The sequence below is a fragment of the Neolamprologus brichardi genome, chromosome 22 (assembly GCF_056152115.1).
Source record: "Neolamprologus brichardi isolate AB-2024 chromosome 22, ASM5615211v1, whole genome shotgun sequence".
In the NCBI taxonomy this organism is placed as follows: domain Eukaryota; kingdom Metazoa; phylum Chordata; class Actinopteri; order Cichliformes; family Cichlidae; genus Neolamprologus; species Neolamprologus brichardi.
Window position 1 is genome coordinate 12,219,996 of NC_142124.1, and position 27,151 is coordinate 12,247,146.

Below are 27,151 nucleotides of genomic sequence, written 5' to 3' on the forward strand. Positions count from 1 at the left end.
GAGTGGGCTCAGACTGAATAAGCTCTTTACAAGTTGATTAATTACAAGCTTAAAAAAATCTTCCTGGAAATATTGAGGTTTTTGTTCATTTCTCTTGTATTTTTTCAGTTACTTTTGTCTGGATGCAATACTGTATGCAGAAATAATCCATGGGCATTGCTGAGGCATATATGACATTGAGAGTTTATGACCTGTGATGCATTTTGGAGGCATGTATGTTTGCTGCTAAAGCAATAGATTTTTGCATGGAGTTTGGTGTGACTTTGTTTCTGTCCATTTGTGTCTTCATTAAATGATTTGCATATAACCTACAAAAGAATCCCCAGAACTAGTGCCAAATAAAAGTATTATGGGATTAAAGGTCCTTTTCTTTTGTTCAAATTCGCAAGCATTCATGTCGTAAAACTTAAAAATACAAGCCTAAAGTGACTCACAACTGAGTCCATTCATGTTTGTGCAGACAGTGTTAATCCTGCATTTGATGGGGATGTTTTTTTGTGTGTCCTGGCTGAAGGATCTCAGTGGACAGATGGTGTTCTTTAATCCTGTCTGTCTGTGCCCTCTACCTCCCATCCTCCACCCTTTTTTACATCTATTCATTCTGCCGTTTACATCCAGGTTCTCATTTTCAGCCTCTTCTACACACCGGAGACGAGCTCCTGCAGCTTCCCTCGTCTTCCTCGCTGCAGCAGAAAATTTGGCTCCTGGTCCTCCTCCTGCAGTAACTCAATCTAGTCACTAGAAGGAAATATTGTGCAGCCTTGTTAGACAGAAAAGTCACATGTTTACAGAAGGCCTGCATGTTTACATCACCTCTGAACATCACGAGTTTCTTTAGAAATACTGGATTATTATAAACACAAATCATGGGTAGTTTTTCGGAGGTGGGGTGTCTGATGGGACAACCTGTTAATCCAGCAATCACATCACTGACCCACTTTGAGGAAAGCCAGATTATTTTATTTATTTATTTATTTATAAATAAATAAGTAAATAAGTAAAATGTCAGGAGGATAAAAACAAAGATGGCTCAGTAATTCAGCATATAAATCTTTGATTCGCTTTCAGACAGACCACATTTATATTTGTATATAAAGCACAAGCCTGACCCTTCATAAACAATTCATCAGGATTACAGCAGGGATGGGAGAGGGGGAAAGGGGGAGTCCATAATCCTAGAAAAACCTGACTTTAATTCTGTGTTTTAATGCGCAGGAGCACCAGTGTGGCAAAAATAGGAATTTTCTGGCCATTTTTCAACAAGACATCCGCCTAATGTTATATTAAACTAGTCTAAATTACGCATTTGTTAGTAACACCAGATAGGTTGAACAAGTCTTCTAAATGTAGCAATTACGTAGGTTAACAGTAACGGCGGTCACAAATGTACTCACAAATTAAGAATATGTTTATATTAACTTCAAACAAATTAAATTATGTTTTGTTAACGAACTCGAAGAAAGTGTAAATTAAATTAAAACGGTAGTAACTTTGCAGTGCAGTTGCCACTAAAAGTGCAAGCGCCAGAACAGCAGCGCCTGTGATAAATCACCGCTGATTGAATCCGGGTAGGACGTGTGGGGGATGGGGAGGGGAGGTGGTGGGGGACGTGAGCGTCAATAGTCGAAAATAAGACCGGAAGTACCTTGGAGGTGGCGTTAAAAACTATGAGCACGACCGTTGGCATATTATTATTTTTTTCATCTACAGTGTATACATAGTGTAAACACACTATCGCGCGCTATTTTATCGCGCGCTATTTTTTGTATTAAAGTTGCAATATGGTACAAACGACGCGACACAGTTCAGGTAAACCAATGCTGTCTTATTTTGAAATTTGCCACCGGAAACATGCCAATTCACGTTCGCCGTCTTGACGCGATAGCCATTCGGCAGAGAGAAAAGAGCTGGAGAGTAACGGGAACTCGGCTGCTTTGGAAATTAAATTAAAATAGAGGGAAAACGGCGACGAAAGCGGATACCCGGGACCTAAAACAGGTGAGCTGGCCTAAGTGTAGAGCTCTGTTTGTTATTTGTGCGACTCGGGGTGAGGGTGTTGCTGTTATTTTGCCGATTCAAGAAAGATGGGGAACATCATGAAAAGTATTTTGGAAGAGAGTTGAGTTGCTGGGGCGGTGCACTCCTGCAGCCCCACAGCCTCAGGATGTTTTGTTCTGCTTGTGGTTGAAGTTTGTACTGATTAATACAGCTGGTAAAACTCAAACAAAAGCTATACGAGGTAGAAAAATTCAACATGGAAGTAGTGATTATAATGTAGTTTGTAAATATTCGGTGTTCAAGTATCCATTAATATTCTCCATGTGCTGCAGCCAAAGTCAAGTGAACATCAAAGCCCAGCACTTGTTGCATAAGTTATGAAGCAGATTTAAGAAACATCCTGTGTGCAGCTCGCCGTGGGCGACTCCTGCCAGTTACAGGGAAGATGATAAAAGGGCAATTGTCCCAAATCTAACCCACTGTCCAGATATGAAGAGGCTTTGCAGCATATTGGAGGGCTATTGAATAATGATTCCTTATAATCTGACCTTGAACAAAGCTCCTTTGTCTCCTTTCAGCCGTGCTCTTTGTCTGTGTATTATTTCAGCTGTCCTTGGATGTTTTAATGGGGAATAAACTATTTTTTTATTCCCCTACAGAGTAAATAAATTACAGATTTTTAGGACCATATTTCACTTTAGTCCAGTGCCAATGAAAGCATGTAGGCAGGGATGTGACCCTCTAATGTTTTATAGAAATTGATATTTTTGTTTGTTCTTGCCTTGGCCTTGATGTATCCGTCTTTTTCTTTCTTAGGCTGGTAGTATTTGCTTCCCATGTTTGGGATAATAGATGGTGAAGTCCCTAATTAAAGAAGAGGCAAAGACCAGGCTGAAGATGCTTCCCATTCTCTTTCTGGATCTACTTCTTCACAAGCTTAGTGTAGTTTAGAGCATTTGTCCTCCAGCGTCTTAATAATACCAAGACTGCGAGAGAGGAGACCACAAACACATAAACGTTCACATCCTTTTATTGCCTCTTGTTCCTCTCCTGGCAGAGCCAGCTTAGTGAGATTTTTGGCACCGCCCCAATATTTGCTACCACATTATTGAAACCATGGCAAACATGTGCCCTTATGGCCATTTCACCCACGCTGTGGTGAGGGGCATTCCAGAGACCTTTGGAAAGAAAGCAGGGGACAGCCAGGAGAACGGGGAGGTTTCGGTGGACCTGGCCAAAGCTCAGCGTCAGTTCGGTTGCCTGACTGGAGCGTTGAGGCAGAAGGTGGGCCTGCAGCTGATCGAGATCCCCCCTGACCCCGAGCTGCCAGAAAGCTGGAAGATAGAGGATGTGGCTGTCATCCAGGGAGACACGGCGCTCATCACCAGGCCCTTCAAACAGCAGAGACAAAGCGAGGTAATGCAGCATAGAAGAAGCCTTTCAGAGTGCACTTAATCTTCTATGTAGTATTGGGTAATGGTTTGTATGAGTACGGTATAAAAATGAACTTGACAAACATAGTATGGGCTGTTTGTCACATGGTCTCACTGATCTTTGTTGTTCCTTGTTGCTATGATCATTGGCCTTTCAGACATATAAAATTAGACTCCTGAAAACAATGTTTCTAAGCAACAGTGATATTAGTTGATTGATACTGGTTTTCTTTTTGGTGTTTTAGATGCTGCCAGACTTATTGGGAGTGTCCAAAGTTCCAGTTATACTTCTGTAGTTGGATCTCAGGGTTTTTCCTGGCTACGAGTCCATTCATCGGCTATTATTTTTGGCTGTTTGATAAACGAAATCTTATTTTATGACTGACTTAAAAACGCAACTTTAAGAGAAATGGTAAAAACTAATTATATTACAGTGCTGTTGCTTTTTTTTGGGGGGGGGGGGGGGGGGGGGGTCTAATCTCCTTTAGAGGACGGCCAAAATGTTTTCATATGTAGGGAAAAATGCAGAGTTTGTACTTTTCCTAAACTACTTGGAGGTTTGCTGGAAAAAAGCTTTAGGGAAAGAAACTTCTCAACAATGATGCTGTTCAAATGGTTCCTGTCCAGTTAATAAGTGTTGACACCATTTTACAGTTTTTTAATGTCCTAATGTTTTCTTAACATGTTTCTTAGAGTGGAATTTAACATGGCTCGGAGAGAACATGATACAAAAGCCAGGAAGCAAATCAAAGAGCTGATTAATTAAAATAAATTAATAGATAAACACCCAGACCCTGTGGATGACAGTAAATGCACAGTTCCTTTTTGGAAGTATTTTTCTTCTTTAGTTCCAGATATTATAATGTATTATCTGGTTGTAAATGGACTTTTACTTTACATTAATACAGCACTTTTATTTAAGCATAAGCTCTTCCCATTCTCACACACTCGCGCTCGAGTGAATGCATTGGAGGCAACTTGGGGTTCAGTATCTTGGCCAAGGATGCTTCAGCAAGCGGACTGGAGGATCGATCCCACAACCTTTTCATTGGTAGACACTCAAACACATCCCAGATGTTCTACTACTGGCACCCCGTTGTTTTGCAGTGTCGCGTGTATTGCAAAATGTGTCACCATAACATGATAAGAGAGTTGTTCTGTTGCACAGTTAATCTAAATGTAGTTTTTATTTACAATTGTAGCTTCCACAAATGATAAAAAAAAAAACCCGAGATAACTGATCGAGAATTATTTAAATGATTTTTCAGAAATCTGGTTTTGCAACAGTTTCACTGCTTACTCCAGCAGTTTCAGTTCCACTTATTCTAAGATGGCAGGAAGAAAGACTTGGATTAACAAGAGGAGGGAAACCAGCTCAGCTGTTTGAAAGAAATCTTTAAAGTTGAACAGTAAATAATCAGAATGTAAATGAGTGACTAAATTATACAACAGCTGGATTTATACGCAAATGTTCTTTTATTAGACAGTTGTTGTTTTTAAGCACATTTTAAAATGCTCAGCTGACAGTCTGTTTTTTTGTTTTTTTTTTAAATAGTTATTGTAGCTTCTTATTGCAAATATTAATTGCCAGTGAAACACAGAACTGATGATGTTACACGGAGACCACCTGCCCCCCTGCTTTCTTCCAACTCTCGTACTGAGTCTAGTTTATTCCTTCCTCAGGTGGAGGCGGTGAGGAGGGTGATGTCGGAGCTCAACCTGACTGTGGTAGAGATGGACGGAGAGCAGGGCGACTCTGTGGGGGCCACGCTGGAGGGCAGCGACATCCTCTTCACGGGGAGGGAGTTCTTTGTCGGCATCTCCTCCCACACCAACCGCAGAGGGGCGGAGGTGCTGGCAGACACCTTCAGGGTAAGGGCTATAGAGGGGAGAGGGTACAGTGAGCAGGAGGAAGCTTTTTCAAACTTTCCGTAGTTTGGGGCTGCCTGTCATGAAGGCACATGTCTGTCTCTGATTTGAGGAGTCAGGGCGGCTTGCTTTTAACCGAATCTGACATTTTTGCCTCAGAGTCGTCTTTTTAAAAGGGATGTCAGTCAACACATTTTGACACGTGGCACAGCTGCATCATCCATTGAGTGTTTTGTTGCAGCCCGCTGCTGTAGTTTATCATGTCAGATGTCATTTGAACAAAAATGTTTATGACAGCTTTTCTATTTGGGGCTACTTTTAATTCAATTCAGTGTGTGGCACAGTACTGGAGGATTTGGCCCTGGCTTCTTTGTTAATTCACTCAAACTGAAGAGCAGTTAAAGTATGTGAAACTTAAAAATGCAAAGGAAGACTTTAGTGTAGGGTCTTCACCAGAGATTAGATAATCCAGGTGTGTCATGCCTCTTTTATACACTAAAGGTAAATAATACCTGTGCATCCATGATTACAGCTCAAGCTGAGGGATCCTTCCACATAGCGTAGTGGGATTGATTTTTAGGTATAAAAAGGAAAAATGCATATAGAGGGAAGGCATACATCAGAGAAACTTTGAAGGTTGAGTCCTCTCTGCCTTTGGTTCACAAACCTACAAGCATTCGGACACTGTCTCTACTTTTAAGATGAAAACTTTCCTTTTTTAATAAAGCTTATAGTTAGGCCTAGATCAAATCCTCAGGTTATGTTGCTATAGCTCAGGCTGCTGGGGGAAATTCTCATGACGCACTGTGCATGTTTTCTTCACTCCCTTTTTTTTTTTTTAATCCTGATGCGTTTATATACAACTGCTACATGTTATTATCTTTGCCTTACAGTAAAAGTGTCTTAGTATGGACCGCTGTATGTCTGTGTATCTCCATAAAAGCCCAGCTAAAGATTATCAATACACAACTAACTAAAATTTAGAGTTTATATTTTTAGCCTGCACAACAAAGATTGCCTCGGTGCCAAGATTACAGTCGGAGATGAAACCCAGGTGCCAATGTGAGCAGGTGGCCATTTGCTGAATTGCATTTGGGGAATTCTTGTGTATAAACATTGATGAATGAGGTTGTTCCACTGCCCAAATAATCACAGCGCTGCATAGCACAGTGTGCTCACTCGGGCTGGGCTCGAGCTGCTCATTAGTATTGACTCTTTTCAAGAACTATAGATGCACTTCTGTTTGACACGCACACATATTTTGCATATTTTCGAGTTGAATTTGCTCTTCCCTTGGGTGTGGGAGTGTGGGAGTGTGGGGGTGTGGCGTGAAATGGTGTCAGCGGATGAGAGGGTTTAAGTGTTCGACTGGGGGACTGGGGAAAACCAGGAGATGATTTCATCAGTGTTGTGTTTCAGAGGAGTCACTCTGGCTCCATTTAACTTTCGTTCATAAATATCACCCTTACATATACAGTGTGTAGAGCAGAGATGGAACCACTTTATAGTGTGAGAGTAAGTTAGGAGTCGATTGGAGTCGAGGCATCAGTTACTGGGATGTGTGAAAAGCCAATCTTAATGTTATTAGTTACACCTGTGATGACAAAACAAACCTGCTTGGAAACTTCTAGAAGTTTCCAGTATGCTTGGTAACCGTTCACCCCCACATGTGTTCAGGACTTTGCAGTGTCGACTGTCCCCGTCTGTGATGGAGCCCGACTGAAAAACATCTGCTCCATGGGAGGCCCAAACACCATCATCTTCAGCAACAGTGATGGGGCCAAGAAGACACTCCGGGTATGTGTGTGTGTGTGTGTTGTTTCCCAAAGGGTAATTCCTTAATAATATTGTGGCATTGTAGCAATTGAGGGAAAAGCACATACCAAGGAGAAAACACTCCCTGTAGCCTTTATGAAAATAGGATTTTTGCCTGCTTATTTGGATTAACTCAAGACCTGTATTAAAAGTCCAGAATGAGATGAAAAGGGATTATTCTGAACACAGAATAATAATAATAATAATAATAATAACCAGTGTTGGGAAGGTTACTTTTAAAATGTATTCCATTACAGAATACAGAATACATGCCCCAAAATGTATTCTGTAACGTATTCCGTTACGTTACTCAATGAGAGTAACGTATTCTGAATACTTTGGATTACTTAATATATTATCATGCTGTTTAGAACTACGTGAATGTACTATTGCTGTGATTTATTACTGTTACTGAAGGTCAGCGGCTCTGATCCGTAGTAAAGGGACCTCTGGCTAATACAGCGGGTTCGTGTTGGGCTCATAGCCGAAAACTAGCTTTACTTTGTTGTCTGGGTCAACTTTGCCAGCGAGAGACAGAGAGAGGCGTTGAAAGGCTGCTCCAACGGAACTTATTGTTTCAGAGGAAAACACGAACAGTCGAGTCTTAATAGCTTACTTACAACTGGGCTCGTCAGGCACTCTTCTTGGCTGCAGTGGTTATTATTATATTTATATGCTTCCAGTTCCCGTTTCTGCTCATGACAGCTCGTACTTTTCCTTTTTGTCCCTCCCTCGCTCACAGGCACATAACGTGTATGACAGTCCATTCTCCCTGCAGCACGGACTACACTGCCTATGATGCTACATTCTTTAGAGCTATACCTGTAGCATTCTGCCTATTAGCTTAGCACAACAACAACAAAAAGGCGCTCTCTCACCCAGGAAACACGCAGAGAGAGAGCGTCACCCTGTAACCATGGCAACCGTAACGCTGCCGCCTGGAACTACAGAACGTAGCTGTCAAACAAAACCGAAACAGTCCTGACCCGTCACAATATGAAACAGGGAAGTACCGCTGTGTAATCCATTTATTTCAACAAAGTAACTGTATTCTAAATACCACCTTTTTAAACGGTAACTGTAACGGAATACAGTTACTCATATTTTGTATTTTAAATATGTAACGGCGGTACATGTATTCCGTTACTCCCCAACACTGATAATAACAATAATAGTAGTAGAATAAAAGGCTAAAAATATGGAGCTGGAAGTGAGCATAATATTTAACTTTAATCATTAAAGTTTTGTTTTTGTCCGTTTGCTGACTGTGTTATAGAAATCCAGGTGTGACAGCCTGCCAGCTGACCCTGCACATTCATCTATTCGTGCCAGTTTGTTTACACAGGCTACATAGCTTTCCATTTAGCATGTCTGTGTGCCTGTGCTGGAGACCTTATAACAAACAAATTGGAGGCTCTGCCTAAAAGGATGGAACAGAAATGGCTGTGAGCAACAGCTTGTGCAGCTGTATATGAGGGGTGATCAGTCTCAGTAGCTGGAAATCCCTGATCCTGGCACTACGTTTAGTTAGAAAACAAAGGATGGTTTCACATCATGATACTATTTGGTGTGATTACAAACACCTGGATGTATTGCTGTATCCAGCCACATTTGTAGCAGCAATGGACCCACAATCCTCTGCAACAGCTGCACCTTTGAAAAGAAATCCAAGGGGCAATGAACAGCACTGCAAGATGCTATACATGATAAGGATGGCTTTCCACCTGATCAAGGAAGAAGTCTGTGAGAAATCATAATAAACACTAATAAATTTGATCTCAGTAATGACCAAAACAGCTAAAAATTACTTGACACATCAGTTTATGCAGTTATGACTCGTGTCCCTAAAACACTGAGAGGTTGATGTAAATTGGAGCTGCCATTTTCAACTTTAATTGTAAATGCACCACTTAAAAAATTAGTCACATTTTGAAAGCACATTAGATCTCAACTGCGGGGCGTCATGCCAGATCGATATGGACTGGGTAATGTGTTGGGAATGAAGTTATGCCACATCATTTAATGCATGATCACAAAAATGCATCATGATGATCAAGCCTTTGTGCTGGTTTTCAGTTTATTGAAATATAAAGAGAGAAATGACAACATTAAAATCCTTGTCTTAAAAAGGTTTATTTTAAAAGCATTGTGCTAGGCAGGGCCCAACATCTCCCTATGGTCAATACAGTTTTTCATTATGAGTCATAAATATATAATCTCTCCATCCTCACTTGAACTGCACACATCTGTTTATGTCATTAGTGCTGGCTTGGAGCTTGGCGACTGTGTGTAATGCTGGATGTGCGTGTTTGTCTGCAGATGATGGAACAGCTGACTGATCACCACTACGATGTGCTCACCGTCCCAGAGGAGTCGGCAGCAAACTGCATTTACATCAAAGGTCCGTCCAAACGGGACTTCCTGCTGCACCGACCCGCAGACGAATGCCCTGACAGTGTTTCTGTGAGTACCACAGAGGGTTTTTTCCTTTTTTTTTTTAATAAACTGCACATTATTGTGGTATAATATCATGTTCGTGTATGTGCTAATAGCAATAAATAGGTTTTCCTGTAATTTGCTATTTTCATTATGTTATAGTTTGACAGATTTTTTTTTTTTTTCTCTGGCAATTTTTCTGGCTCTTATCTCCTTGTTGTATTAATTAAGCTACATAAACACTGAATCATATGTTCAGTAATCATAAGCATGCATGTTCATCCAACAGCTTTAAATACTGTCAGTGTGAGCTTTAAGGTCTCACTGTGTTTTACTCGGTCGCGTGAGTGCTTGCATAAACCCACAAATATTTGCTAACAGCTTCCATCGGGAGGAGGAGTACAAATGATAGCTGGACTCAGGTTTTCAGATGTTAGCCCTCCTTTTTTCCACCGTCTCCACATAAAAGAAGCTAGATCATCAGCTCCAGTTCCAGCAGTCATTAGCTTGTGTGTTTCTGATAACAGTCTGTGGGAGAATCTCAGCTTCTTTCAAGACGGAGTGAAGTAAACTTACTGCCCAAGATCAAATATTTATAACTAGCATTGCTGCAGATTCACGTGTGTTTGCGCTGCACCACACAAATACATGGCTTCTTCTTTGGTGTGATCAAAGCTTTTTATTCGTTTTATCTAAATATAAACAGAATATAAAACATATATAAATATAAATAAAATATAAATAAAATAAAATAATATAAATAAATATAAAACAGAAATAAAAGGAAATGCAACAGCATTAACATCAAAGCCACACTGCATCAACAATATAATAGAAGATCTACAGATGCATTGTATCAGACATCAAAATCAACCATCAGGCTCCTATAAGAAATTTGATATCTGCCTCAAATTTTTGCCCAGCTCGTGTTTTGTTTGTTTGTTTTTTTTGTAATAAACCGTGTGCATCCGGTCCTTTGTGTGATTGTTCTTGTCTGTTGTGGTCCTGTATGTTAAACCTAAGTGCTTTTATGATTTTATAAATCTGTCTGTTATTAGTGATTATCCCTTTTAAGGCCTAATGCATCTGTAATTCATATGTTGTTTCTGTCTCTTGTGCTGCTTCACCACCTGGAAGTAAAGTGCCTCTGTTAATCCTGGCAAACAGACCTAAATGTGACTGACTCGCTCTAAACTGATCATTCAACAAAAAAGGTTCTCTAAAGAAGATCTGGGATGTGAACAGATTTCTTTTTTCACATTTCTTTACTCGTTCCATTGCAGTTGAAGGTCACAGTTGTGCTTGTGGTTCCAAGAGCTGAAATGTTTTGTGAGACTAGTGAAGTCGATATCCCGTTCACGGTGCCATCGCTGACCCGTTAAATATGTAAGTAGGTGGCAGGACAGAAGCTGAGTCCAGCATAGTGAGAATAAATCAGCATTTTCAGATACTTTTGTGTTTTGTTTCAGGATTGAGGCAAATTATATAATTAGAAGTAAAATAATGATTGTATTTTGTGAAACTGTTTGTGCGCCACTGCTAAAAATTATATCAGGCGAGATCTAAAACCGAACTTACAATTACAGGAGTTAATTTGAACATTTGGAAACTTTGATTTTTCACAATGAGATAAACTTCACAAAGAAAAAGCAAAAAATTCCTTTAAAGACTGATAACTTTTTGCATGATTTCCCTTCAAGCAGTTTGCCCTCAAGTCAGTATTTTGCATTTTAAAAAATTTCACAATGTCCAATATTGTCCACCAACCCACCTGTACAACCATCTTATAATAGGATCACACAATCTTTGTAGACTATTATCTTTGTACACCAGATTAAAAAACAGCTTCATTCTTAAAGAACACTCTCACACCCTTCAATTTAATCTGAGATGCACATCTGTGCATTTTTGTGATGGCTGATGTTTTATTGGAATCACTAATTGTTTTCAGTAAAACACTGTGGAACCGGGCCAAGTCATATTGTCCTGAAATGATGTCACTTGTTAGTGTGTGTATATGCACCTGGCTGTTTTCACAGCTGAAGATGAGCATGCAGCTTGGCTGAGGGGTCAGTTCATCAGCTGTCACTGCTGCCAACAGCTTGACCAGGAGAGGTGCATGTGCTGGTTCTGCACAGGCCTACAAAAAGGTTCCACTTGCATCAAGTGTAACAGGTAAATTTGTAAGCAGCATCAGGTCACATGCTGCTGACCTGCTGCTGGAAATGTACACTGTACAAATCACATCAAGAAATGTAAATGTTATCCAGACAACGGGGAAACTCATCAGGGGGAAATGCAAGTGGCAAATAACGCTAGCGTGGCAATAAATCATTAGATGAGTTTGATAAATCAACATTTTTTGTTTTGGTCTCTAAAGAAAAAGGAAACATCAAAACTGTCATGTAGATCTAAGACTCTTAGTCGCTGACACTCATGAGTCAGATCTGTTGTTCTAACTTCCAGCCAGTGAAGCAAATTTTCCTTCCTCCTTTCCTTTCAGTTTTCCCTGCAGTGTAGTCTGTAACAACTAGCTCAGGTCTGAATGACTGAACTGTTTCCTCTCTCCTCTCTGCAGGCCTTCCAGAAGCTGCAGGACTACACCCTCCTGCCGACAGCCTGCAGCGAGGCCTCCAAGCTGGGAGCGTCTCTGTCCTCGCTCTGCCTCCTTGTCAACAGAAAGCATACATATTTCTGAAAACACGCCCACGCCACTCAGCATTTATCTGCAGGTGTTCGCAGTGGTGGGGGTAGTGATACTAATGTGCAGTATTTTGAGACAGAACCAGCCACCTGATTTACTGCACCACTACCCCCTCTGCTGAACGAACAGCGCTGCACAATGTCCTTAAATCTACTCATGAAACCACTAAATGAAGCTGTAGTTTTGCACTGTTCCAACTCTTTCACAGTCCACCAAAGTAAAACAGTAACCCCACAGGAAAGTCTTCACTGCAAGTTTCATTCTGTATATGTGCAGATGTTCAATACCTTTTTAGACCAAAGTGTGAAGGAAAAGCCAAAGGCAACACTCAGCCCAGCATTTTTGAACTTTTCTCACCAAATTGATGTAATATAGATCCAGTAAAGGGGCATTACGTCTACTTTCCAGAAATTTGATGTCTCTTAACATTACTGCTTGTGATAGTCCCCTTTAAATGTTTTCTTGGGTAACCTAAGACTTGGTGCCCACATTTACTACAGTGTACAGCTTTCATATCCACATTTCAGTACTTGGGTATTAACTGTTTTTAAATTGCAGACCATCTGTAGCTGCTAGGTGTGATTCAGATTTGATTTAGCTTTGCGGTGTATGAATTTGTCCCAAGTGTAGAAATATTAAAATCCAGCTTCTAACTTTTAGTGGTACTTTTATTCCTGTGTAATTCAACTGCCAGTTCTTTAGGTATATCAGGCTAAAAAAATGTGTAAATCCAGTTTTTTCATTTATTTTCTACTTGTCCAATTCAGGGTCTCAGTGGGGCAGCAGCCTATCCCAGCTGTTAGCGAAACCTTGGATTGATCACCAGTCTATCGCAGGGACAGTACAGACATGCAACCCCACATTCACACCTAGGACCAATTATGGGAGACTTGCAGAAAACAAACGCATGCATTGAAAGACACCAGCTAATCAATGGTATCAAATCTGGCATCTTTTGGGGAGGCTACCGTGCTGACCAACTGTGCCACTGTAACTGAACAGTACTTTTGAGCCAGTAAAACAGTAGCTATCAGCAGCACCACCCATCCAAAATGAAAATATTACAGCCTAATTAAGGGAAAAGTTGTCGCAGTACTAACCAATAAGATAATTTTACCTTGTAGTTTAACTCAGAACTCACATCACAGAATCAAAGGGTTGTGTATGTGGTGTCCAATAAAATACTCAAACTCAACAGAAATTTCTTGATTTATTTGTTTCGTTAGAAAGTGAACATGTTTAACGGTTGGACTTGGCAACTCTCTCCAACTCGTCCTTCTTCTTGATGGCATAAGAGTTAGATGAACCCTGCAAAGAGAGAGAAACTTAAGTTTAACACGCCTCAGAACAGTTTCTCATATGTGTCAGCTCTGATCACTAAAACGGTTCCAACATAATTGGCAGGATGTAATCAGAGTCCACTAAGTCTGTTACCTTAGCTGCATTGATCAGCTCATCAGCCAGGCACTCAGCAATGGTCTTGATGTTCCTGAAAGCAGCTTCTCTTGCTCCCGTGCACAGCAGCCAGATGGCCTGCAAGACGAGACGGAGCACACGTTAGTGAGGTGAAACGGGTTAAACTCCAGAGACATGACCACAGGCCAGCAGTGAAATGTATCTGAGTTGGTGATTGGCTGGGCCACGACAGACTACAGCCAATGAATAAGCAAAGACTTTTAATCTACGAGCACTCTAGCACACCAAGACAACAGAAAATGTCCAGGCGTGACTCTAGCCTCGTTTAACACATCAAATACATGAAAAAGCAGTGAACCTTTTCTAATTTATTTCCATGCTAAAACTGATGAAGATGGTGTTGGACAAAGAGGTTTTTCTGCATGGAAGCATTTTTTTGGTACTTCTGTCCTTTTTGACAGAAGGACACTGGCACTGATGATAATCAAGTATTTATTTACTTACACTGGAGAGGCTATTAATGAAATTGTTAAAAATAAGACTACCACAATCTAAGAGACTAACTGCCTTTACTGTATGCTTGTGGGTCTCAAACTCTTTACGCCCAACAAGGTGAGAAAAGACTGAACCTCGCAAATTCTAACAATCACTAATAGGAGGGGTTAAAATGTTCAGCTAAGTGAAGCCAAGCTGAACTTCTCAGTTTAGCTTCGCTTCATATTTTCTCTTTTGATCTTTCCGCTTGAGAACCACTCTTGTATGCAGACCTGACAGTAATAAAGGTCATGTGCAAACCAGGCAAAAAACTGAACAAGCATCAAACTTTACATGTCCTAAAAGATGCATTAAAGTCATCTAGTCACATGATTAGACATCAACAATTACGTGGAGGTAGAAAAAAAATTGTGCGTTTGTTACCTGGTTGACTCTGCGGAGGGGTGACACGTCAACAGCCTGCCTCCTGACGGTACCAGCACGACCAATACGGGTGGAGTCCTCACGAGGTCCACTGTTGATGATGGCATTGACCAGGACCTGCAGGGGGTTCTGGGAACAAAAAGGTTAAGAAGATAATTTTTTTAAAATCAATCCATAACATGTAGTGACAAAGATCCATAAGTCTGGATCTGAAAGCTGACACAATGTGCTGTTAATCCTTGTGTTTGCTCCCAATTTTCTTACTCAAAGTTTAAAGCCAATATCACATTTACCCTTAAATATGCAGATTAACTCTGGACCCTTGTCTGCTTGGCAACAACCACTGCAAAACTCACTAAAAATAATAAACAATCCAGCAACTGTCAAAAAAAATGTTTTCAATGCTGAAATACTGTCTTAAAACCCAGATACAATTCAAATTTTAAACATTTTCTCAGCACGCTGTGTCTAAATTAAGTTATTTATATTTTAGTTATTATTGAAAACTGCTCATACCACAGTAAGATCCTGTTCTCTGTAATCTTCAATAGTGTTTTTCATAGCATAAGGAATCATTTATTTTCTGTAGTTATAATTAACAATCTCTTTAATAGTGACACATACTATAGCAGTGCTATGAAAGTACCTCTCCAGTCAGCAGGTGGATGATCTCGAAAGCGTGCTTGACGATGCGAACGGTCATCAGCTTCTTGCCGTTGTTGCGGCCGTGCATCATCATGGAGTTGGTCAGACGCTCCACGATGGGGCACTGAGCCTTGCGGAAACGCTTGGCGGCATAACGTCCTCCAGAGTGTGGCAGGTACTTGGCGTACTTCTCTTTCACAGCAATATAATCCTGCAGCGAAGAATGACATCTTTAAGCATCATTTTCTGTTTTAAGTTGAAAAACAGCATCGTTAAAGGCAGATATTGTATCTGAGCCGGTGATTGACTGGGCCACATTAGACTACAGCCAATGAATAAGCAAAGACTTTCCCTCTGCGAGCACTGTAGCACACCTGGACAACAGGTGAGTGTCCAGGCGTGACTCTAGCCTCGCTTAACAGCACAACAGTGAATCTTTCACACTGCCGCTTACCTGCAGGGAGATGTCGTTGATCTGGACATCATCGGTGCTCCACTTGCCGAAGAGCTTGATCTCTGGGGTCTCAGCCACAGCGGGGGCAGTCTCCCAATCGGTCACTGAGGAAACACCACAACATTACTGGCACATTGTTTTAAAAATTATATAATTTCAGGACAATAAATGACAGATTCGTCTTTTTTCCCCCAACATTTACACGTAAGAGTTTGGGTTTGTGAAGGTGACCCTTACTGCAAATCTGTGGCCTCTCGATTACATTTCTATGTGACATAAGTCTTATAACGAATCAGTGTATAATAAATGACCTGAAGACTACTGTAGCTTGACTGAGCTGCTACTCAATGTTACGTTCAAACAGAGTGACGTTAGCTTTCCAGCAAAAAGCAGAAAACCCCACGATTTGACACTTTAATAGGAAGCACATTTATTCATATTAATAGGAGATTGAGTGACTGTTTGGTCAGATTTAGCGAAGCAATGACAGTCACAAGTACAGCGAGGCCGGAGATGAAGCCTGCATCACGCTAACACTAGCAAACTTGCGCCACAGCGGATTCTACGCTTACAGACGTCTATAAATGGGCGTAGGTGCGCGTTTAAATTCAGCATCAGTTAATTAGTAGGGAAGAAATTAAGTTTAATATAGACATTTTTTGTGAATTAGTGTTCTGAATTTGACATCTATCGGAGCCGCTACTCAACGTGCAGAATCCACATGTGCTACAGAGCTAGTCGCATGCTAACGCTCAGCGCTGTTGTGCTGGTACGGAAACATTCGGAGGGAATAAAAACGCCATTTCGACTAAACTGAAGTTTTCTGTACGAATTTCCAGAACAATGGAAATCCACAGTGATTTTGGATACGCGTCCGTCCCTTTTTCACGATTTGCGAAGCAAGTAAAAAGTAAAATTTTCACTCACTTGTGTCTGCCGTTCTGTACCACACTTCTCTGAGACGGAAAAGGGCCTTTTCGGGGCGCCGTGTACAGATATCCGGTCCGGCGTTTGGCTGCTTCCGGCGTACAAAGGCTTATGGGAAACGTAGTCTTTTTTATGTCATTGAACACAGCAAACTCAACGTATCCCAACAACCAAACAGAATACATTAATAAAGCTGCTGCTGGCCTTTTAACTTTCACAATTGCTGTAAAAACAAGCAGTTATATTACATCATATTTTACATTATTTAGTTTTACTTCTTTTTCTGTTTAAAAATATGTTTTAAATTAATTTCGATTGATTATATATATTATATATATATATATATATATATATATACGTGTGTGTGTGTGTGTGTGTGTGTGTGAGTGAGTGTACATAAGGCAAAAATACATTTTGTAGTCTAACAAACTGGAAAAGTCTGTATTTGGTATGACCACCTTTATTCTTCATCTCAGCCTGAAGCCCTTTTAGACAAGCTTTCTTGTCATTTCCTTAAGTAGTCTTCAGGAATATTTCTCCAGGTTTCTTGAAGGCTCTTATTTGGATGTTGCTGCCTTTGTTTTCTGTCAGGAGAATCCCACAATGTCTCAATGTTGAGGTCCAAACTCTGGGGAGGCCAGTCCATGACTGATAATGTTCCACTGTGTGTGTTGTTTTTTTGTTTTTTTTTAACAAGTGTGCTTTTAATGCACTGGCAGTTTTTTGAGGGGTCATTTACATGCTGAAAAATGAAGCTCTTGACAATCAGATGGACAATCAAAATTTGACCATACTGTTCTGTATTCATATTCAATCAATTTTGACAAGATTCCCAATACCACTGTCTGAAAAGCAGCCCGAGACCATGACAGAGCCTCCACTGGCTTTACACTTTGCTTTAAACACTCATTGCAGTACCTCTCTCCTGACCTCCTCCATACAGATAACAATTTGACCCAAAAGAAATTTTTTTTTTTTTTTTCTGACTCATCTGTTATGTGCGAGAATAACAGTGGTTCATCCAGTAAATTTTGTGCATTTTTGTGCTTGAATGACTCACAGGTCAGGATTAAGCAGCTTAACAAAAAACAAACAAAAACATTCATCTGGAAATGATCAGGTACAAGTACTGGATTGCAAATGAGTCAAAAAGCAGCCGATTTCCAAAGAAAAACTCTGCAAGTCCTTCAGAAAGCCTGGAGAACTATTGTTCAAGAGCCTTTAAAAAAATACAATAAAGTCTGGGTCCTTGGAAGCAAAATGTACAGAAAAAAATCATCTGGTTCACAAGACCAGTTTTGGCTTTATTTATGTGTGTTGTTAACTGACAGGACAAAGCACAAACACAAACAATGCTCAAAACTGTCTTTTATTGAAGACCTGACAGCATTTGACACCTGTTCATTTATAACACAAACACGGTAGAAACTGTTAAAATAGTACTTTATGTTTTAGGATTTAAAAAAGTGTCCATATCCACATTTATTATTTGTTAGTAATAAGAAAATTAAACAGATAGAAGGGATGTCCCCCTTCTATCCACATCTGATGCGATTAGGTCAGCTCTGGCTTTGCACGAGCATACATGAACAACAGATGCAATAACATTAACATAGTAGCTTGAACACAGATAAAATTATCCCTATCTTAACAACATCCCTTCTCTTTACAATGTGCAATTCATACTTAACCATTAAGTTTCTTTTCTGTTTGATCTTACAAATACACGCTCCTCTTTTTGTCCTTTTGAGAAATATAAGAACGACAAGTATAAATTAAAAGTGTTACAAATGAATCCCTTAAACAACAGAAAAGAAGGAACATGAAGGTTGCTAAAAGGCCTGAGATATCTAAATGTGATGGGAGGTTCGGTGGACCAGTAAACACTAACATATCACTGCCACTCTCTAGTCTTATTATGCCCAATGCCACCCCTCCCTATCATTGTTTTTAGCACCGTCACTAAAGGCAGTGTGTCATAGCACTTTGGTAATGGGCATGAAATACTGAGGCATGTAGGGGGGAAAAAAATTAAGGCTTCATCTACAAAAGCGATGGAGTAAAGGTCCAAAGCACTGCATGATAGTTATAATAAACTGATGATAAGATCGGAGGCTCACTCTGAATTAGACACCGGGGTTAAAGATGGAGGAATGAAAAACGTATAAATGACTCAACGCGAGACGAGCAGGGCAGTAAGTCTCAACATGTAGACGACTTAACGTCGCTCAGGCACTGTCGTGTTTGTGTGGCGGCTTGGAGGTATGTTTGATGGAGCAGTCAAACATACAGTCTGATACACTGCATGCTTTTAAAGTGATAAACTAATATTTTTATTCAAATAAAAAGGGGCATGCCGCCAACTTTGCTGATACAGCAACACTGGTGAGCTCAGCTGGACAACTACAGCTCACTTACCTCAAAGCCCGCATTAAAACTGGAGGTTTGCCATGAAACAGGCAGGAAGAACGTAACAACAAACTGGACTCACACTTGTAAATAAAATTCAACATATCCTTAATCCTCTGCTACGATGACTGCTAGCACTCTTGTCCCTTGTAATGGTACAATGAAAAATTGTTGGAGTGCTCCTTTAAAGTCAGAAAAGCAGCTAAAACCCCTTCTGACAGCCATCACCAAACAGGCAGCGATGTGCTGGATTTCTCCAAAAGCAACAATGTGGTTTTTTTAAAAATAAATACATGAGGAGAAGTGTAACAATTTGGGAAATGTGCTTTTTTTCCCCTTTATGAATCAAGACTTGGTCGAGATAATGCTACAGGTTAGATTATGGTAAAGGTTTCTCCAGAAAATCGTATCCTTTCAAGCAGTTTGAAAAGATGTATGGAAATCCCTGATCCCTGTACTGATACAACCCACCCAAACAAGAACAACACGTGCACTACAAGCCGAAACGACACCGCAGACAGTATAAAACATGAACGTACCTCCAGGGTTGGATAAATTAATTCAGTTCTGAAGCTTTTATTGTTTAAAAATGTTTAGTTTTAGTTTTTATTAGTTTCAATCTATGTAAACATCCACAGTCTCAGTAAACATGTCCGACCATTATCATGTCCTCTATTTTTTTAAATTAGTTTTAGTTCATTTTATTTTATTAATATGTAGTTTTAATTTTTAGTTTAGTTTTAGTTATAACAACCTTAGAAACGTCCATCTTTCATACCATCTACGTATGACGGTGAGGGCCGGACTCACGTCGTTCGCAAAGGTGACATCAGTGGGAATAAATGGAGAGCGTTAGCTCAACATAGCAGCTGAAAGCCACTAGCCTGGATCTGTGTTGTCATTAAAAATTTATTAATGAATTGCATTAAATCTGCCTACCAGCACTCTTAAGCCCACTGAATAACATGTTAAATGTTTTTTGGTTTTTTTTGTTAATGCACCCAAAAATCAAATTGTGATGGTGATATTTTTGGGGTTTTAAAATGCTGGCAACATTATGTTGGTAGCTGGACTCCAGGAAATGTCTGCAGATTAACCATTCCTCCAAATGTTTCTTACATTTATAGAGTACATATTATTTATTAAAGCAATCTGCAGTGTGATACTTTCTACTCTCCTTAACCTCATTTTTATTTTGTATTCTGTTTGTTTTGTTTTTTTAAAGCACTGTCTATAACACAAAATTTGAATATAAATCAGCAAAGTATCCATCTATTGATCTATCAATCATGACTGTAGCCTTCCTGCAGTACCTTCTTAGCCCACTAGTAGTCGCCACTAATAGTTGCCAATATCATTTTACACTTACTTTATTCAGACGAATAAAATAAACAAGTTAGTGAGTGAAGTTAAAAGTGCTGGTTTTGTCCTCGTCACACACAAGCAGGCTAGATGTTTCCCTTTATTTCCATTATTTGTGCAAAGCTAAGCTAACCTGCTTCTGGTATAGCCTAACATGTATTGTACACATAAAAGAGAGAGAGGTAACACAATTTTTCCCCTAATGTTAAACTTTCTCCTTAAATGTTAAATAAGATTAAAATGAAAGACGGTTTAAAATAAATCCTGACATCACCAAATGATCTTTCACAGCTGTAATCCCCCCAAAATATCAGCTCATGTCCTACAGAAGAAACTACAACCGAGGCTGTAGAGGTCGACCGTTTTTGTGTGTTTTTCTGTGTGTCCGTCTGCATGTGTGTGCTGTGAAGAGGTTTTGTGCTACACCAGCCACTTCTCCATGCATGTATGGAACACGGTCTCGTTGGAGTGCCACCAGACGTGCTGAACGCCGGGAACAGAGCAGAGGATCAGATCTCCGCGAGCCGCCAACGTCTTCAGCCCGAAAACATCTCTCAAATACAGCTGGAAAAAGAAAACAGAGCACGAGGGAGTCATTAATAAATCTACCGCCTCCGATTTTTGATGGGGTTGTGGATGTATTTTTCTATTCTTTAGAAACAAAGCACATGCCTTGCTCCATAAATGAGACACAGATAAAAGATGGCTCTGCTTTATGACGGATCCATTAACGTGTCAAAGACATCAGAACAAAGTGTTTTTTTCTTTATTTTGTTTTTGTGTTAAACTGAAAAACATTTTAGTTTCTCACGATTTATTCTGGTAAGAATCATGGTTTCTCCTTTTTATATTTTATATATTTATTGATCATTAGATCTCTGCCACAGTATGTCTTTCTCCTGTCTTCTTCCCCTCATCCCAGCTGGTTATGGTTCCTAAGCCTGATTTTACTAAAAGTTTCTTCCTCTTAAAAGGGAGTTTTTCCTTCCCACTATTGCCAAGTGCTCGCTTATTGTCTGATTGTTTGGCGCCTTTAGAGGACTGTTATTGTGAATTAGTGTTATATAACTTATTTCGAATTGAATTAAATGACCTAAAAACAGATAGAAATAAATGAAAAAATGTATTTTCACTTTCACTCACTTCTTGGTGCTGCATTTCAACAACCGTCTCGTTGTCGTCATAAAATCCAAACTGGCTGTAAAGACATGAAAGCAGTGTGTTAGCATCACATGAGAGTCATCAGATCATCCACAGTTACACGAAGCAACATGTCATTGACAGCTGTGACCACAAAGAATAAACTGAAATCCCTTTAAAGCAGAAAATATGATGCAGCCTTGTTTGATCTAAAGTCTTATTTTAATTATTTTAGCACCACAATGAGTTTAAATATATTATTTTTGTAAAATTTCGATCTAAATTCATTAGTTGCAACTTTCACAAAGTCCAAAAGTCTTTTAAAGATATCCATGTGTGTGAGATTTCAGGGAAATCAAATCAGAGGATGCTGTCACCTCGACTGCCAGGGCGTGATGACTCCATCGTCCGGTCCTCCAATCAGTACCAGCTTTTTGATTTTGAGGAAGTTCTTCTTCCATTCTGCAGATGGAAAATAAAACACACCTCATGGCTACTGTGCACTTTAACTGAGTCATTTTGATATAAGTAATTACTCGTTACACTGAGTAATTTTTGATAAGGGTTGTTGTTGGTTGTTCTTTTTCTGACCTGTTGAATTTGGGTTGGGTCTCTCACTGTTGAGCAAAGCCAGATAATCACTGCTGTTGACATAGAGGTCTCTGTGGTGGGGGTCTGCAGAAAGGTGAAAAGCAAACATGATATCAAACTGCTCGTTTATGATTTTAAAGTTCGAAAAGGCAGGAAAAAAAAGAAATTTGACGACTTCAAAATCTGTGAGAAAAAAGTAATCCTGGAGTCTCACCGTTCCAATAGTTGCAGATGGATATCATCTGACCTAATGCAGTGTAACAGAAGTGGTAGAGGTTTGACTTCACAAACTGAGGGAAGAGGTACTTTAAGTAGTCTGTGTCTGAGGGGAAAGAAAGAGGAGCGAGAATGATGACCAAGTCAGAGAATAAATCAGTCCACAGCACGATGAAGTATTTCTGCAGTCTTTCTCTTCACATTGCTTCACAGCTTTCTGCTAACTGTGTCAGTCTGCTGACTGATGCTGGAAATAGCTGCGATCTCTGGCTTGTCACCAGAGCAGCAAGAGTGATATAAAGCAGTAAGGCTTTGAGCTAAAATTCTCTTAAAAAAAAACAATAACTCGCCCACTCTGAGGTTCCCTATAAAAACAGGTCCAACAACATCAGTCTTACTGACTCATTGTTGGGTTTTTACTCCCTAATTTACGGTTTTGCTGATAATTATCAGGCAGCTTCTCATCGTGAGATCATGAGAGTTTTCATTTTACAGCTGTCAGATATTGACACTGGTTCACTAACAGGGTTTTAGTAGATTCTCAACTGAGAAATACTGACTGCATTTAAAACACGCTCCTGAGCTAAGTTCTCCATGTTGGACCCACCTCCGTACTGCCCGGCTTGAGGTGAGGACAGGGAGATGAAGGAGTGGACGTTGTGGTCAGACAGAGTGGAGAGGATCCCTCTGCAAACCAGACCGCCTGTAAGAACATCAACAAAGACACATGTTTGTGCAGCTTTTCAGAGAGCAAGTCCACCTTCCAACCTTCTCACTGAATGTTATATAACCCACTTAGATAAAAAAGTGCCTCACAGAGCAGTGACAGACAGATAACTGGTCAGCTGACTGTGCGTATGTCAATTTTCCAGTGCTCAAAGGTCTTATATCCAGTTATTTTGATTGAAAAATCCATTTTTGATCATTAATTCGTCAAACAAACCTGAACAGCGTCAGCAAACCACTTCAAATTTTTTTGACAGGCTAATTCAACTTAGGAAGTCAAAATCTCTTTGCAAATCAACACATCTGTTTAGCAGAGAAACATCTGTTCTCTCGTATTAACACATGTTTTAACCTTGTATTATTGTGACATTTTAAACTCTAACAACACCTTTATTGTCGTTTATTGTGCATTTCACTGCATCCAGTAAGTTATTTTTAGTCTGTTTTATTTCACTTTGTTGAATTTATTGAGCCATTTTACTTTATAGAGACACTCTATTGTGTTACAGTCAGCTTTTTACATCAGGTTCTGTACTTTATTTAGAATTTTAGTTTAAATATGTTTACATAAGCTCCTTTTGTGGACTTTATTTAAGCTGACTTGAATGTTGTGACCATTTGTGCTAGAGTCAAAATTTAAACAGTTTCAGAAAGAAGAGGAGATGGGTTTTACAGGGATATTTGGTGCATCGCAGTAGCACAAAGCAATAATAAGGTGCTGCTGTCTGAACACAGGCAGAAATAAATTAACTCTTCAATGGTCTGATGAAGAGCAGCTTTTCCTCTGTAGAAATGTGAAAATTGAAAATAAATCAATATTAATAATTTAGTTAATAAATAAAGTTTGAAGTTGAGCTTTTTGATTTTTCAGTTCTTGGGGTGAAATCTTGTGTGATATCAGGTTTTACTCCTGTCCACAGTTTTTGTTTTCGCAACCGGTTTATTTGAAATATTCAGCGCATTGCACAGTTTTGATTTAGAACCCATCTCACCAACAAAATCCAATAATTACATTTTTCTGACACAAATCTTAACATCGTGGTTAACCGGACAGAGCTTCTACCAGTGAAACTCCGTCTGGTGTCCAGAGATTCTTTAAAGATCTGATCTCCTTTCCCGATCCTCCATTTGCCACCAGCCAGGAGTTTTTTCCATCGTCTGTGATTTCTCAGTGAACATCAGATTACGCACAATTGTCTTGGTGGATGTGTTTCGGTTGAAGTCTGGAGAACCGTCTTCCCAGTTAGTCCACCAGGTTATGTGTGTTATTTCTAGCGTCAATTAGTTTTAATGAGCGTGGATTGGCTTATTCTATTCAGACATGGAGGGGGCTCGCCCAGGGCAGGTTGCACAACCATTCACACCCATTTTCACACCTATGGGCTATTTTGAGTCACGTGTTAACCTGACATGCATCTCATTGTACTGTAGAGTGGAATTCAAACTCGAGCTAGCAGTAAATTAGTCAGTGTGGCGCTAAGACTTTGTGTCATTTCCTCTCACAAAGATGCTCAAATGCTGAAATACTCGAACGAGGTGTGGAAGCTACTTTTGGCTCGCCACAGCAGGTAGGCCCACATGTTTGAGACACCTTTCCTTACACAATCCCAAAGAAATGCGCGTCTCCTCCCAGGATCGAATGTGTAAACCACTACACCACTGAGCCACTCATGTGACGGTGACAAGTAAACATTCCACAATCAAGATAATGCTTTTCTCATAAAGACAAACTATTTTATCAAGAAGCACACAAAGTCCATGTTTTTTTCTTTTTGGTGTGCTCTCTTTTCACAGAAACATGCTGAGTGAAGAGAATCTCGTTTACTTGTTCCTCGGGGGGGAAAATTTACATTGAAATACAATATGGCGTTGCGTGATAGGAATTTCCAGCAGCTGACTGAAGCAGAAATCCTAAAGCAAAGAGATCATCAAACACTCTTCCTGAAAATAAACCTTCACAGCTAATAGTGTCGCTCTGATATCTCCCTCAGCGAGATTGCCAGAGAAACCATGGACACATAACTGCAATTTGCACTCGCTCACCTTGAGAGTAGCAGATAAAGTGGACCCCATCTGCTGCGTTTTGCATTATTGGGTAGATAGCTGCCTTGAATCCCTCCACCTGTTTCCACATGGGCTCCAGGCTCGCGCCCTTGTCAAACAGGTCGATGACGGTCACGTTTGTCCCTGGATGAGACTGCAGGAGATGGAAGGAGATGGTTTCGCATCATTTAACAGGAAAAACTCACAGGAAGCATGGCGTCTAAGCAATTTGTCATATTATAGCGCTGAACAGCTACAAGAATCAGCAACGTGCCCTCAGTGACTTCAGATACCGGTGCTGTCAGTTATCCTTGAGGATGTTTAAGCTTCTGAATCACTGAACTGCAAATTAACTAAAGCAGAAAAAACAAGGCCTCAGATCCGCTTTCGGTATTTTAAGCCAACCACAAAGGTCTCTTCTGTGGTTTCCAGAAAAAATAAATAAAGAGGAACCTAATGTTGGTTTTAACCTCTTAAAACTCTCCTGACATGTCCAGAGAAACTCCAGAAATATCAACACACAAGTCACATCAGCCAGGTATGAAAGCTTGTTCCCAACGCAGAAAATTTTTTTTTTTTTATCTCAAAATCTTAACTTCTCAGAAAATAACTCAAAATTGAGAAAATTATTTGAAAATCAGTTGAAAGTAACTTAATGACAGTAATAATACAGTAATAATACATCTCTGATCAGAATGGTGTTATATTACAGGACAATAACTTCTCTATAATGAGCCCGTTAATTGTATGATTGCTGCTTTATTTCTACATCAATAAAGCAGAAAGTACTTCATATTAAATCACTAAATAATGTATTACCCTTACCATAAAACTCGCTAACAGTAGATGCATATTGCACGGGTCGGGTCCACGTTTTGCTGATAAACATGTGGTGATATAACCTGTAAGGCCTGCAGGATTTACTGTAAAATACACCTTAACTATCCCCTGAATCAGCCTCTTCGTTAGCCCCGACACTCACCTCGTTAATGAACCGCTGTAAGTTTATAAAATCCCCTGAGCTGTCGAACAAACCGTGCACGATGATTACCGGCTTGTACCCGACCACCGAAGCCCAGAGACACGCACCGAGCAGCGGCCACAGCAGCCCGGCTGCCCCGCTGCTGCTTCTCCTCCTCCTCATCCTCAAGCTGGCACAACCGAAACCCTTCATCACAACTTAAAGTAATAAAGGCGAGAAAAGGTGTTGAAAAAAGTAAAAGCATTAAACTGTTGGGTTTTTGCTAATGTGGCATTATTCTGCGTCCAGTTGTGCTGATTTAGACGATGCTGTTTCACGGCCAGCGGTTCTCAGTGAGAGTGCTCAAAACACTCCAGGAAAAGCAGAAACACTCCACAGCTGGTCCCTGCTTTTTGTTTTCGTTTGTTCCGGTTTTAAATTACAGGTGAAGTGGCCGCTACTGGCGTCATTTCCTGCTTCCGCTCGTCCAATCAGCGGGAAGCAGAGCGACACTGCTCCACAGGGTCACGCGCAGATACAACATAAACAGTAAGAGTTACACCACGACGCAAGTATGTAACATAACAAGCTTTGTTTACTGTTTATGTGCAGCTTTAACCGTGTCTCTCTGATTTTTATCAAATTCATTTAATGCAGGGCTGTGTAACTCAAATATTTTAATGCTTTTAACACAGTCTATTTATTTGTTGCTGCCAATAATGTTATAATAAAAATGCAAATACGGTCTTCTGCTCCTTATCAGCCATCAGCATATCGGGTTAGTTAGCCAGCAGCTGCTTGTCTGTCTAGAACTCAAAGTCCCACAGGACCTCAGCCCTGTTGTTTTCAACCACCTTGGTGGTGTTTCCCATCAGGGAATTCTAGTCAGTATATGGACAGATGTTCCTGTACGCTGTCCCAGCCACCTGGTTGTGCCTCTCAACTTACACGGGTCCAAATCTAACCTTCTGCAACTATATGTTTGATAGTCTCCAGGGCACCTTATCAGTCTTTAGCTTGACCCCTGCCTCTATGGATCTGGTGCTCAAGGGTTGTTCATGCGCTGTCCCTTAGCCTGGCCTTCTGTC

The 27,151-nt window shown here is 40.2% G+C and overlaps 3 protein-coding genes and 2 non-coding genes across 6 annotated transcripts; 1 reads left to right on the forward strand and 4 right to left on the reverse strand.

Moving 5' to 3' along the window:
* The first annotated feature begins 1,883 nt into the window (after positions 1–1,883).
* On the forward strand, positions 1,884–12,914 carry ddah2 (DDAH family member 2, ADMA-independent). Of its 2 annotated transcripts, XM_006788049.3 has the most exons (7): positions 1,884–1,998; positions 2,815–3,414; positions 5,115–5,303; positions 6,978–7,097; positions 9,435–9,578; positions 12,130–12,276; positions 12,318–12,914. In XM_006788049.3, the coding sequence occupies exons 2-6, from the start codon at positions 3,115–3,117 to the stop codon at positions 12,247–12,249; spliced, it is 873 nt and encodes a 290-aa protein (XP_006788112.1). In that variant the 5' UTR covers positions 1,884–1,998; positions 2,815–3,114; the 3' UTR covers positions 12,250–12,276; positions 12,318–12,914. The 2 variants fall into 2 exon arrangements, with proteins under 2 accessions (XP_006788112.1, XP_006788111.1); XM_006788048.3 differs by having other exon boundaries at positions 12,130–12,914.
* A 532-nt stretch (positions 12,915–13,446) lies between these two features.
* Positions 13,447–16,702, reverse strand: rps5 (ribosomal protein S5). The gene is made up of 6 exons (XM_006788050.2): positions 16,616–16,702; positions 15,689–15,792; positions 15,236–15,445; positions 14,590–14,718; positions 13,690–13,788; positions 13,447–13,563 (listed from the first exon to the last, which is right to left on the reverse strand). Coding segments are annotated over exons 1-6 (612 nt in total). The 5' UTR covers positions 16,617–16,702; the 3' UTR covers positions 13,447–13,494.
* On the reverse strand, positions 13,866–13,997 carry LOC118454012 (small nucleolar RNA SNORA3/SNORA45 family). Its single transcript, XR_004843542.1, has one exon. It is a non-coding gene; the product is annotated as a small nucleolar RNA SNORA3/SNORA45 family (small nucleolar RNA).
* Positions 15,518–15,650, reverse strand: LOC118454013 (small nucleolar RNA SNORA3/SNORA45 family). Its single transcript, XR_004843543.1, has one exon. It is a non-coding gene; the product is annotated as a small nucleolar RNA SNORA3/SNORA45 family (small nucleolar RNA).
* A 1,272-nt stretch (positions 16,703–17,974) lies between the features above and the next one.
* ppt2b (palmitoyl-protein thioesterase 2b) lies at positions 17,975–26,507 on the reverse strand. The gene is made up of 8 exons (XM_006788047.3): positions 26,085–26,507; positions 25,103–25,256; positions 22,941–23,036; positions 22,332–22,439; positions 22,118–22,201; positions 21,904–21,988; positions 21,530–21,584; positions 17,975–20,950 (listed from the first exon to the last, which is right to left on the reverse strand). The coding sequence occupies exons 1-8, from the start codon at positions 26,274–26,276 to the stop codon at positions 20,807–20,809; spliced, it is 918 nt and encodes a 305-aa protein (XP_006788110.1). The 5' UTR covers positions 26,277–26,507; the 3' UTR covers positions 17,975–20,806.
* Between the last annotated feature and the right edge of the window lie 644 nt (positions 26,508–27,151).